A 15,105-nucleotide genomic window follows, 5' to 3' on the forward strand; every position below is an offset into this window, starting at 1 on the left:
TTGAGTAGGTTCAACTATTATAGGTGAAGAGATGAAACATTAGCTCAGTTCTACATAGTAGAACAAGGTTTGAATCTACATTTTGCTGACTCATGAAACCTAATAACTTCCAATTCTAATGATTTGAAGCTTAATAAAATTCTAGTTACACTTCAAGTCTCCTTGGTTCTCCCTAGAATGAATAACACATGTATGATACAGCTTATTGGTCTAATTATTTAACTCATTTTAAGCCTCTGTCTTTTAAACCTCTGTAGGCAAAATAAAGTAAATCTCTGTAGGCAGCTTAGCACAGAAATCTACTCAAGCAGCCTAGATTTGCATCTCAGAGTTTACATCAGTGCTTGATACAAATTGTCAATGCACATGGGCAAATATGAGTATGATTTCCTGGATTTTGAGAGGCTGAGTAACGTTATGAATTACAGGCAGTATAAATAACAGGCTTAGCTTCAGCCATCAAATAGCTGTTTGATACTAATCAAATCACTTCATTACTCATCCCCAAGTATCCAGAATGGTGAATAATGGGGAAGATAATCTTGATTAATTATAAAAAACTTTCCCACAAAAAAAACTGCATAACTGTGTGAAGGTCTTGCTGGTATAACTAGTAAAGAGAACTGACATAAACTTAGACAATTTTACAGGGCATGTCAAGAATGTCTGTCATGTAGAAAAATAAATATGCACAGTCCTCACTGTGGCATTACAATAGTCAATTATGCAATTAGTATCCAAACTTTCTGTAATATTAAGAATGGTTAAGAAAATTCTAGTACGTCCTTCCAATAATATATTAGGTAATCATTGAAGATGATGGATAAAGTGTCCTGTAGAAACATGAAATGTCTTAATATGATGGTAAATAAAATATGCAGGAAGTTAAGTTGTATATAACTTAAACCCAATTTATAAAAAGGCATAGGTATAGAAAAAAAAATCTTCATTTACAAATAGCTATACAAGCATTGTAATATTTAAGTGCTTTTCAAAAATTCTACTTATAAAATTTAATGTAATGCTTTACTAAATATTTTTTTTACAACTCTTTATGTACACATTTATGCAGGCCTTACAGAACCTGAAACTTCCAGAAAAGAAGTTTGAAAAAAAGTAAGCTTAAGAACGGTGTATTTCTCTTCCTAACCAGAGTGGAGCTTTTTTCGAAAGCAACTGCAGACACAACGCACGCACACACAAAATATGATGCAGAACTCACCAGAGGAGAAAAAGGAGAAGCAGGTTAAGGGACTCTGAAATAATTCTGGCTTAGTATTACTCAGTAAAATAATTCTTAAAGTAGTTTCCAGCTTCCTAAAATGGGTTGTAAAATTGTAAAAGAAATCCTAAATAGGTTTAATTAAGCTTCAATGACCTGATCTTTCCCCAAAGTAATTGGCTCATTGATTGAAGTTAGCCTTGAAAAATTAGTTCTTCTAATTGGTGAATAGTTAGCCAGAAGTGAAGAGGAAATAGAAGTTAAGGATTACGAGAATCAGCTGATAGGAGGATTTGAAGAAAATCTTCCTTTGCTTCTGTTTCTAAAACAGCAGAGTTGCATATTCTACTGATGTAAGTTATGTGGAATGTCATTATGGGGGAAATAACGAGTAAAATGAAATAGAATGCTGTTTAGTTTCCACATTGTCACTTGTTGAAAGGGAATCTACATGTCAACTAAGATACCTGCTAATTTTACTTACATAAACAGGAGAAATGAGAAATGTCTTTTCTTCACAACTATATACCCAAATCTACCAAGCCTGGTAGGAATTAAAAATTCCCCAAGTCATCAAGGACACTGGACTAATAGGGACACTGGACTAATCCATTAAATCCATATTAATAATCTGATTATTGGCACAAATGTTATTTTTCTTATTGTCAAAGGGGAAACCTAAACTATGTGTGTATATACATACATACATATATATGTATGTATGTGTGTGTGTATTTTTGTGTCTGTGTATACATATACATATGTATATCTATTTAAATTTGCAAAATGTTTTTTTTTAACTATAAATTTGGTTTTTTTGACCAGAAATTACCATAGATTCACATGCAACATTATTCAAAGCATATGATGGTTGTATACTTTGAGGGGTGGATATGTAAGGCAGGATATAGTATATGCTTAAAAATAAAGAGGTAAAAATAAATTACATTCATCTCGACTATTTTTCCTTTATTATGAAAGACTAGAGGTGGACAATAGTAACAAATCCAAAGAATGAAAGAAGAACTATATAAGCTCAAAACTTAATCTGATGATTTTGATGAGACAACTGAAATGTAGATTAATCAATAATTTCTAGACCATGTCATAGGTAGGAACAGATGCTGGATTTGCACAGATTTTAATAGGGTGACAATGAAGACATGCATTTCTGAACATTTAAGTTCATTTTCTATTGGGTTCACCAACTATAACTTACACTCAAGATTAGAATTCACACATTTTGTTTTTCCTTTAAGTATGTTTTCCCCTCTGTACTTTATATACTGGTTGGGGGAGAAGAAAGAGGATAAAAAGTCATCAATATAGCAAGTATTAGTTACAATGAATCAGATCTTGTATCAAGACAGGAAAGACTGAAGGTGAGATACTAAGCTGATAATCCCATCTTCAGAAATAAGAGTCAAATTAAATGATAAAAATAGCAAGCTGCATTGTTACAAAGTCCTTTTTTTTTCCAGTCAGTAAATACAGAGTGACCAATATTCTCCAAAAAAAATCTAACTATAACTAGGAAAGATCTGAATAAGTGAGTCCAAAAATAATTAAGGTTTATCCCGCCTCCTCACCAATACTTGTCTGTGAAAATATGATTACATCTTTTTTTTATTCTTCTCCAGAGTCCAATTTAGGAGTATGCCTTCTGATTCCAAAGTAGAGAATATAAATTAAAATGAGGAAGTAAACCAGAAATAACAGAAAAGGAGTTAGATTCTCTGGATAAAAAAGAAAAGCAAAAACAAGTGTGGCCACAACGGTATCAGCAAGGGAAGGAAGGTCTGAGGCATGCGGTTGCATCTTCATCATTAACACAACTCTAGGTCTCATTTGTGGATTTGGAACTTTTTAGTTCTACCTACAGCCTTTTCTTCTATAGTCAACATAACATTGTGTCATTATTTAAGACATTTTAATATATTATTTTTGTTTTACTTCTACTTCCTCATATCAAGTAAAAGAACTAGGGCTGGATAGAAAATCAGGGTCATCTCATTGGACAGCTAGAGTCACTTGAAATCATTTCACCCTATCAACTTTATTATGCATGCAAACTTCAATAAAAACAAATGAAGTCAATAAAAAGAGTATTTAATGGTACCATTAACTGGTTCAGCATGTGGTACAGAACTATGGATAAATAAATATAATTTCATTTTCACTGGTCACCAAATGGTCTTTAGGAATAAAGTAAGTCAAAAGACGATTTTAAGCAGAAAGCAACTCAACTTCCGTAATTATTAACTAATGACAGCTCCTATAAAGAAAGTTGCCAGGACTGACGATAAAGTTACCTGTATATCTGCTGCCTGTGGTTAATGTAGATGTATATATGTATGGAAGGACAATTTCTTACTTGGTGGGCTTTCAATAGTCTTAAACTGGTATTACTCGCACATATGTATGTATGTATGTGGGCATATATTCTCTGTGAAAGTGCAAAATAACAGTTCCATAATTTATGGAGTTAAACAAATTACTTGTAATTTAAATTATGATGTGAGTTATATTTTCCATTCAATACCTCCGTCTGTGCATACAGTTTTCTATATTTTGGTAGAGAGAAGAAACAAGGCAAATCATACTACGGTCACTTCAGGCTGCACATAACTACATTTTCATAGTTAAGGATCAGGGATGTTTTTGAATGTACTGGTAGGGACACAAATTTTGGTGAGACACTATCTCTCTAATCACTGGAGTTCCAGAGTACATTTTATTATTCTTATAACATTTGTCATGTTTATATATTTGATGATGGGGCTCACAATATCATCATAGTACACAGAGAACTGTGCATTCCCCAAAGGGTAAGAATCCTGTCTTACTATTGATAAATCTGCAGTCTTAATTATGACAATGTATACAACCTTGGTTCAATAAACTTGATGAAATAAATATCCCATTAAATACAAATTAGCTCTTAAATTTCTCTCTAATCTCTCATAATTTTCTTCACTAAAATGAGGGCTTAATTACAGATTATGCATGGAACTGGCGACATTAGATAACAAATACAATTGAAAATAAAGTAGATTATCTATAAAAAGTCTAAAATGGTTTTGACAAAAGGAACTTCCTTGATTACTAGGAACAAGAACACTATCCAGGAATTTACAAATTTCCTGATGTAAACTGAGAGAATTTACAAATTTCCTGACCTATAATGACAGAAACATGCTGTAGAGATGTTTGTAGACAGCATTTTTTTTTATTTATTAGAAGAATATTTTCTTGGTTTCTCTTCGCCCAGTCTTTCCTTAACTCATATTCATCTTTCACAGAGATGAAATGATCATTCTCGAAGCAAATCTAATAGTCAATCAGTTTCTAAAAACAACAGAATGATAGTTTGTTCTTGTTAAACCTGACCTCCTCTTCCTTGCCAGTCCAGATGCTACATCAGCCCAGAGTGAGTCAAGGCTCCATGTGTTTTCAGTGCCCAAAAACATCAGTACAGTACAATGTATAAAAACATTAATATAAATAACCAGCTATGTTTATAAAAATGTAAACTCACAATAATAGAATTATAAACAACTGACAATTTAAAAAAATACAAGTAGTATAATGATGCAAGTTATCTTGGTTTTCAAATTATTTTGCATTTTTTCACAAAAAAACTCAGACAAATTTTATGGTTCAGTTCAAAAGCCATTATTGTCCAGAGACAATATATCTGAAAAGGTCCTTTAAAGAACTTATTCTTCTAAATTCATATCACTTTATATTGTATTCTTTGTTTATAGGTCTACGCTAGTGACTATTATGTGTTTCAGTGTAACACACTGCAAGTTAACCTTAAAGACCTTGCTCTTAAACCTGTGCTATTATAAAAATGTTTTTCATAATAAATGTCTTAAACTAAAATGTTGTTTACAGAATTTGAAAAACAAAATCAGATTACTCACTACAAAAATCTAAAAAAAGGAAGAAAATTCAATTGTTTACATTTTGTAAGATTTTTTGATACTTTTTAAAAACATATGCCATCTAAAATATCATCTTTTACAATTCCTGTAAAGAAGAGTCATGAAATGAATAAGCACAATATAAATGACAATATCCAAAAATTCAAAGGTTGGAAAAAGCCACACAATAATTAAGAGAGGGCCCTCCCTGGTGGCCCAGCACTCTGAAGTGATCTCCAGCCACTGCAGCACAAGTTCAATCCCTAGCCAGGGAGCTGAGCCCTGCTGCATCCTTCAACAGTGTTTTTCAGTCAATCTGTCTGTTCTGCTACCTACTTTTCTTTGGTGAATCCTCTCACTCCCCAACCCCCACACACGCCTCTGGCTTGTGCCCCAGCTCTTGTATGCATAAATAAATATTTCTTTAAAAAAAAAAAAAGACCAAGAGAAAACTAATCTTTCAAAATATTTTAAGTAATCATTAAGCTGAGCCTTCAACTTAAATGTATTTAATGCATCATCCTCACAATGTTAAACACACCGATCCTTAGAAGAGTTGTCTGTTTTGTTTTAACCTTGAAGCTAAGTTACAGTGTTAACTAGTCTTTCTGACTGATAACTATCTGTACTACAGTAAAAATCAATATATGATTGTATTTTGTTGATGAAACTGTAACCAAAAAGTAAAATCTTAATTCCTTGTCCCTGTGGCTACTGACATATGCCTGAGTAGTTTTAATTTTTTGTGTTGATTTTTTTTTCCTAGTTTGGATTTAGGAGAGAAAACTATTGCATTTTTAGTAAATGTTTACTTTTTAAATAAGATACGCTCCTGTTCAATGTTCCATATATCTACATGTTTCACTGAAAATTGCCAAGAGCATTGAACTTCAATAGGAGAGCACAGAACATTTTCCCCAATTACATAAATATATTATGTTCTGGACACCCTGAACTCTTGACCTTTTCTATAAGGGGAATTCTGCTAAAATGCCAGTTAATCATGAAGCACTACAACAATGGGCTACCCAGAAGCAGAAGGCAATTTAAAGAGCAATTTTAACATGCAATTGCCAAAGCATGCGATGCAGACAATTTCTGATGATGGCATATTTTATTTCCATTTAATAAGAGAAACTGATTTTCTTAGCTTCGATACCAGATGGTATACCCAGAGGAAATAAGACACATGGCAAAAGAAAAGAAACACAAGCATACTTTCTGTGATCGCTCAGTGGAGTATTTGAATTATTTCCCATTTAAGACAACTTCACACTTACACCTTTTTTAATATTTATAAAATGCCTGAAAAAGCATTGTGTGAACAATAGCATGGGTCAGGCTGCAAACTAACAGTGAAAAAATCATACCCCTTAAGGTTCATGGAGAAGCACGATGCAAGCGTAGGTGGTTACCATTATCCGAGGCTGTAATTACCACCTCTCCTAACTTTGAGACCCTGAAACAAGTAAATTGCACTAACCAAATAATTTTGGTGTACTTCACCAGAAAAAAAAAACAAAAAAAAAAACAAAAAAAAACAAAAAATAGCTTTGGTAACTATGCAGGATGTTTTCAAAAAAGGCTAAAGTAAAAAAAAAAAGACTATATTTCTTAATTATTTATAATAATCAAGCAGCACATCAGTGTTAAGCTCACTAATCAACTGTGCTTCCAATAAAAGTGAAATTGCATATCTTAAGCTAAATTTTCTTAGGGAGTGTATTATCCATAGATACTATTAAAAAAATTCTTCCCAGATATTGCCTGTTATACTTTTACTAATTTATTCATTACTGCCATAGAAGGGGAAAATCGTCTACTTTCCAAAAACCACAAAATGAGTTTGAACCCCAGCTAGCTAGGGTTCAGTGACTTTACACAGTCATTGTTTGTTTTTCCTAAATCTTAGGTTCACCAGTTATCAAACTGGGATAAAAAGTTGTGTAACTCATGGGACTAGTATGAAAATAACATATTATCATTCATTTTATGTATGGCTGATTATAAAGCAACATTAAAACTTAAACCAAAATCTACATTGGCATTTGAAAATATCAATATAAAATTTCTTCATTAATACACATAAGTGAGGCCATGTAGTTGACTTGTTGTTAAATTATTTACTGATAGATTTTTGGAAAGAAAACAGCACTTAATATTGCCAGGAGTAAAATTTCAGTGGCTTGTTACACTAAAATGGATTCAAATGAAATTTGTAACAAAGCAAATAGTAACCAATTTACTCTTTGGTAACTAATAGACAACTATTTGTTACTCTGATATTAAAAAAATAATAATTTTTAAGAAGCAGAAAATAATCATAGTTCCTTTCTATTTGCAAGAATCTTATGGGAGATTGGTGCTAGAGAGAGATACACATGCATATATAGCTAAGTTACTATACTTATTCTTAAGGTCTATACAGGTTGTATTAAAACACCCGGTTTATGTCAATGATATACAACTAGATGACATTAAAGGGCAAAACTACAAAAAAGGATGGTTTTCTCTAAATTAATGGAATGGACTGTGGAACTGAAATTCAAGATGCCCAAAGTAACAGAATTAGTGGGAATTTAACCAAGGCTATTTGGAGTGACGAGGAAATCTCAAAGCAATCACTTCCCCAGATTATGAAGAAATTAAGGTTTCTGAAATATGTGCTAAAGATTATTGCATAAGCTGTGCTTTGTTTTGTTGCTATACCGTAGCAAGTTGAGGTTAGTGATGATGTTGATAGTCTGAAAAATCTCAAATTAGGGAAAAGAGATGTGGACCTTGAACAGAAGAAGTACAGAGACATAATTTAAACCAAAACTGAATCACTAATTAATATATACAACGGGAACCTCCCTGGTGTCCTAGGGTTTGAAACTCAGTGCTATCACCTGGATTCAATCTCTCTCCAGGGACTTAACTCATAGGCACAGCAGCACTCTCCTGTCTCAGTGGCTGCTCCCCTCAGCAGTGTATTTCCATAGATTTACCTGGTTTGTTCCTCACTATGTCTCTGGTGAATCATCTCCCCGCTACTCCCCTGTCTCCCCGTCCCTTGCACCTCTGGTCTATACCTGAGTTCTTCTATGCAAAAATAAATAAATTAATCTTTTAAAAATAAAAGATATACAATATATATATGTTATATGTAACAACTGACTTTGAGTTTAAAAACTGACAATATATACACTTTATAAGCTCTCCCTCCTATTCTAATAATACATCAAGATTATTATTCTTAATAAAATAGTAACTACAGTCTTTCCCATATTATAGTGTACTTGAAAATCAACTATATAAACACATCTTTTTAACTATAACTATATTAAATATACCATATAAGAATATGAACAAATTCATAAACATGCAAAAGAGACAACATATGAAAAATAGTTTTAAAAATCGGCATTAGAGTTAGAAGTAAAAGTACAAGTGGGTGTTTGAAATTATTTTATATCACAAAGCTCTCAAATTAAATGTTTCTCAAATAAAGAAGCAGGAAGGAAGACAACTATCATTCTAAAATGTCAGGACATTTATAAATTTAAAGACATTTATGAGTTGTAAGTTATTTTTACTCAATCCCGTCCTACAAACAGAAGGTTATTCTCAAAATAAAATACCTCAAAGCACTTTATATTCATATTTTTACTTATTACAGTTCAATATGCATTCTGAACATAAGCATGTAATAGGGATAAATCCATGCTAATTAACATGTTGTTTTCATCCACTTTATACAGTCTGACAAGCTTTAAAACACAATTTCAGTAACTTGCAATTTCCATTGGCCCTCACACCAATGACAAATCTCAAATAATTCCAAAGTTAAAACAAAAAAAATTTCCATCACACTAACTAGCAATGCTCTGTGTGTTGCTGATAATTTTTAATGGTCTACTTTGATGAAAACAAAATTAAGAAACCTAGCGAGATGTTTAAAAGAAATTTGGGGAAAGGAAGTCAAGGGGAAGAGTACTGGAATAATAAACTGACATTCATTATTTTACTGTGTATAAAATAATTAAAAGTAAGAGAAAAAGGCATCTTGTTAAATTATTTCTGACAGTTGAGGTTTTGAACTTTTCTTTTTCTCCAATAAATAGTTATCACATTAAAACATAAGAAAGAAATGCATAGTATAGAAAATCTGTAAAACAACTTGTATGACTCAGGTTGAAGCAAGGAGACTTAACCTGGTTGGTTTACAACCTCAGGATAAATGTATGATACCAAATGGCAAATTAGTATTCTCTATTATCTAAATCTCAACTAATGATTAAGTAGTAAAATTTCCTAAGAGTAGAAATCTCTCAATATCAATATATAAAACCTAATAGAAAAAAAGAGAACCAGATTGAAAATTATTTAAGTGAGTGTGTATCAGGAAATTGCATTGATTTCAGGCCAGTATTTTTGGTGGGGTACCAGAACGTTGAAAACATTAAAGAGATATGCAGGAAACTAAATGTTACAGGTATTTACATCATCATAGATCCTACAGTGTTAGTTTTAAATTTTCAGAACATAAATCATTATATTTTCAAGAAGCTTCGATACATGTAATAACACTGCAGGTGTTCAACATAAAATTGGATGGATTAAAAAAGTCCTTATGATTGAAAATTAAACTACTGTCAAGAATAACTTAAATGACACAACTTTTCAGGGCCTTTAATAAATCGCTATCACTTTCTCCTATTATAACAATATGGAACATTAAGAATATGTGATACATATTTGAACTTTTTCATTTTGCTTTTTATTCTTTTTTTTAGCCTTTTCCCCCCCATATGCTCTTTACTGTTACCATGTTTTAGGCATGGGGAGGACAATCATAACCTTTAAGACTATAAAGAAAGTCTGTTTTTACGGTATTTATCAATAGTTGTGTTAAACTTCACAACAGGTCATTTTCAACAGAAGAGTATCTCCCTAAAGCATATATATGTAATAACATATGACCTCTGTACTGACTATATCAAAATTATTGAGGAAGACAATTTCCACATAGTAGAAGGTATTCAACTTTTGCTTACACTGCAAAGGTTTTCTCTCTATGTAGTACTTCCATATGCATCTCTCAGAGATTTTGGACTAAACTGTGCAAGAAAGACTGGATCCATAACCGTAAGTTGTAACAGAAACAAAACTTAAGTCAGTCAAATTAAGACATAAAGACATAATCAAGATAAAGACTAACCACATTCACTTAAGTCCTAGGATAAGTGTTTGCTATGTAACACGTAAAGACCTTGTAATACTGTTCATATATCATATCTTAGAACTAAATTTCTTAGCCAAGTAAAACAGTGAGCTATTCAGTCTTACCTGCACATTTGGTTCTGGTGATGAGTGGGGGACCAGGGAGCCCTGTTCCACCTTCACCGGGTCTGGTAAGTAGAACACGGATCTCATATTCAGTATCTGGATCTAAATGCCATAATTTATAAGTTGGAGCATTGACTGCATGGGTCTCTGTCCAGGAGCCTGAAGTCATCCGGTATTCCACTTCTTTCAGGATGATGGGGCCATCACCGATGATGGAGTTGGCGTTTAACTGAATCAGCAAATATGTAGGCCCAACACCGAGAAGCTGGGGAGGGGCAATGGGTCTCGGTGGCTCTAGGAAAGACAAATGTAACATACAACCAGTTAGTTAAATTTCCACTTATGATGTATGGATATAGAGAGTAGTGAAAGATTTATTTATACAATAATAAATACATTTACATATTATGTACATAATAAATATTTATTTGAAAATCTGAACATGATTGATTTGAGAACTGTTCTTTTAAAGAGCAAATGCATCTGAATCATCTATGTGTAAGGTTACCTCAACAAAAATACGGTACAGTTAAAATAGAGAAAATAATTTCAAGTAATTAAATGGAGCTTTGATGTGGCTATGGTACTCACAGATTAAGAATTTGTGTAAGAATGGCCTAAATTACAGATCTCAGTTCCTTCACTTGTAAAGTAAGAATATAAATAGTGTTAAAAGATTGCTATGATGAGCAAGTACTTTCAAAGTTAAGATACTTTAACACAGTTTTATCAAAAACATACTTCTCTGATATGAAATCTACACCTAGATTGGCCCTCCCTCACCTTAATGACAAGAGAATTATATCTCTGGGCTCCCAGTTCCATCTGCTACTAGCCATTAAGTAAAACAAAGAAGATAAACAAAATAGAAAATCTGAACGAGATTGTCTTCAGAGACCAAGCTAAATTTCAAAGAATTGGATGATCTTACAAAGATTCTAGAAGAGCTATCATTTGGAAACTCAATAAAGTCTAAGAATTAAATTAAACATGGAAAAATCGGTTTAGGATTCAGAAAAGATATTCAGGGACAGAATGAGCTCTTCATCAAAGAGGAGGATGCTACATAAATAGAGGGAGGGAGAGAGAGAGAGAGAGAAATGAAGACAAACATGAAAGGTACATGTAAGGCTGAAACTTGGTTTTAATATGTACACAGGGACTGAACTGGAGGTCTTCCAGTGCCCTGGTGTTTAGCATGGTGGTGACATATAGGTGTGATCCTATTCCTAACTCTGTAAATCAATATTATCAGGTAAAAAAAATCATTGTGAAAATTTAAAAAAATATATAAAAGACTTCAATGAAAGAGGCCAGGGTAATAAGATTAATGAAAAGTGAATAAAATCTATGAGAAGGGTAAGACTCTACTAGAAGAGAAAATAAGGATAATGAATATCCTAGAAGGTGAGCGGAGAGAAGCTGGGCAGAACCATAAGAACTGTCCTATGAGAATGATGAAGCAGTTCTTGTGTAGGAAAGGAAACAACAAAACTACATAAAACCTAAAGCAAGGTGATAAATTATAATACAGAATCAGATACAAAGGGACATACTGTGAATCAATAAAAAAAATATATATATGAAAAGGGCAGAATCTAAAAGTCAAACAATAACGAGTTTATGCCAGTACAAGAAAAACTATTTCAAATACAGAATATGTGAAAGAATCCTCATGGCAACATACACCCACACACAAATCTGCAAAAGAGACACTTAGAAGAAATTTTACAAAATGAAGAATCAGAGATAACCACAAGAGAAGATCAACCAAAAGAAAAGACAGAAAAATCTGTAAAACAAAAAAACAAAATATAAATCAGAAAACATGAGATAGAATGGCAGTAATTAACCCGCAAATATCAATAATCAACCTAAATGTGAATAGTCTTGGCCCTCCCTGGTGGCGCAGCGGGTTAAAGCACAGCACTGAGAATCTAAAGCCGCTTCCGCATGAGTTCGATTCCCGCCTGCCCCGGAGGTGACCGCATGGTGTGGCAGACCTCTCCTGACCCGCCCGCTGCTCTCCTCAGCAGTATACTTCGTCGATCTGCCTGTTCTGTTCCCCACTCTGTCTCTGGTGAAGCCTCTCGCCGCCCCTGCACCTCTGGCCTGTACCTTAGTTCTGTATGCACAAATAAATAAATCTTTTAAAAAAAAATGTGAATAGTCTTTACTCATAATCAATGATTCAGACTGGTTGGATGGATTGAAAAAGCAGTATCCATCTGTATATAATGTGTAACAGTTTCTCATCAGATATAAAAACAAATGTCAGACTCACAATGAAACGTTAGAGCAAATTACAGAAATTACAGAAAAAAGAGACAAACCATTATTCTTATCTGATAGGATATAACTATTATTATTCATGTGAATTGTGCAGGTGAGCATAATATGTAACATGTATGCAACAATTATTAACCAAGCATAAACAAAACAATGAAAGCAAAAAAAATAATAGTAGTGGATATCAATTAAATCAATGCATATCAATTAATACAATGTGTAGATCATACAGACAAAACAAATAAAGGGGCTAGGTAATATATTTATAAACTTTTTTTAAATCCAAAATTACATGAACATTTAAAGATACTCCCATCAGTACTGGTTCATTATGGAAGTAGTTTTCAACTTCATCAGCAGAAACCAGGAACTTTTGTTTCACCATGATAACATTGAAGTGAAAATAAAATTTAGTTTAAATGAGATAATACATGCTATGTAAAGTGTTTAATATAGAATTATTTCTATGAAAAGTAGTTCTTAACATTAACTAAAAAATCTGTCCCTTATGGTTTGAAATTTATTTCAATATATGTTTACCCTATACAGAGGTAAAGTTTGCAATTCCACAGCTGATTTCAACTGCGTAATTATTCACACATACAAAGTTTAAATAAAACCAAGAGATTAAAATTTTCATTTATATGCTCAGAAAGAGCTAGACATTTCATATCATTAAATTTTACCAACTAGTCTAACAACTTTTATATTTATAGTTTACAAAAGTTTGGGTAGGCAGAGAAGAGAAAGTTGATATATTTTCTAAAATTTAAGCTAAAATGAAATTGAGTGGAGAAATGAACATAATAGAAAAATGCAAATGTCGTCCCTGACTCTCTAAATGTTGCAGATATTTTAAGGAGCAGTCTGTATCTTGCAAATAAACGGAGTTGTTTCATATGTGCAAAGTTTGTTTTCATTCCAGATGGTTCATATACTGACTAATTTAAGTGGGAAACTATGCTAAATTCATATCTATCAGTGGTTCTAATCCAGAACAGCAATACCTCACTCACATTACAGCAAAATAGCAACCTGAAGTCACCTGATATTTAATATGATTAAACTATTTCTCAAGTTATTATAAACAGAACTTTGATGAGAACATAGGAGTATTATGAAACCTAATATACGAAGTGTATAGTGAATGTTATATCTCTCCCATGAAATCTCAGCAGACTTTTGGCATGGCAAAAAAGGGAGAAGCCAAAGAAGGGAACATAGATGGGAAGAGAGAAGGAAACCAGACAGCTATCAAAAAACAAAACAAAAACCCCACAACATGGAAATTAACAAAAGTGACAGCAAGCAAATTCTATCATTTATATTTTAAGGAAATAGCATGTAAAAGCAAACAAAACAGGGCGCTCCCTGGTGGCGCAGTAGGTTTAAAGCACAGCACTAAGCAGCTAAAGCCGCTTCAGCATGAGATCCATCCCAGCCCTGGAGGTGACCCACATGTCACAGCAGACCTCTCCTGACCCACCGCTGCTCCCCTCAGCAATGTACTTCATCAGTCTGCCTGTTCTGCTTCCCACTCTGTCTCTGGTGAATCCTCTCACTGCCCCTGCACCTCTGGCCTGTACCCCAGTTCTGTATGCATTAATAAATAAATCTTAAAAACAAAACAGAAGCCAGGAAATGTGGTTTGAAAATGCAGATACTAATGTTATTGAACTTCTTGACATTAAATTTCACCAATGATAATGAAGGCATTATTTTAAGAATTTTAAAAGTTTCTGTATTTCTAAATGTGTTATGAAGGGCTACATTTGATTCTATTCTTCGTTTTCTTTTTTCACCAGAGAGTACATGAATTTTAAAACTGAGAATTAATATTCAGTACTAGTGTTTTGTGGATATGAAGAATTGTGTTTGATGTAATCAGCTTCTTGTCCTGCAGAAAGGCAACATTTCACTCTGAACAGTTTTATGTGTGACTTGCTATGGTCAAGCAAACAAAAGGAGCAGTTCAGTAATCAAAGCAGTAGCTCAAACACAGAACTCGCAATGTTAAAAGAAGCCTAAAAGCATATACATTGACTAACAGCATGATTATAAGGGAAATCCAGCAGTAATGAGACTAATATACATAAATATTTTATGTTTGAGGTAAAAAGTAGCCTCTTATTAGCATATGTATTTTGTTTTTAGGCCCCAGAGAATGAAGTCTTATTTATAAAATCTCTATTCATTTCAATAAATTATACATGAATTTTAATCAGTTAGCAAATGAACAAGTAATTGTTCTGCAACAATATTAATATTCTTCATAACTTAATACACTATCAGAACCAGAGGTGTGGTGCAAATAAATCCCAATTGTACATCAGG

General features: G+C 32.9%; 1 protein-coding gene across 9 annotated transcripts in view; it reads right to left on the reverse strand.

Moving 5' to 3' along the window:
* Positions 1-15,105, reverse strand: part of PTPRK (protein tyrosine phosphatase, receptor type, K) — a 494,475-nt gene that overhangs the window by 175,595 nt on the left and 303,775 nt on the right. For all 9 annotated transcript variants that reach the window (XM_004673838.2, XM_012722555.1, XM_012722542.1 and 6 more), the window contains exon 7: positions 10,483-10,776. In XM_004673838.2, the coding sequence (XP_004673895.1) occupies positions 10,483-10,776 (294 nt within the window). The remainder of the gene's footprint in view (positions 1-10,482; positions 10,777-15,105) is intronic.

Source organism: Condylura cristata, unplaced genomic scaffold (genome assembly GCF_000260355.1).
Source record: "Condylura cristata isolate star-nosed mole 26May11 unplaced genomic scaffold, ConCri1.0 scaffold00001, whole genome shotgun sequence".
NCBI classification, from domain to species: domain Eukaryota; kingdom Metazoa; phylum Chordata; class Mammalia; order Eulipotyphla; family Talpidae; genus Condylura; species Condylura cristata.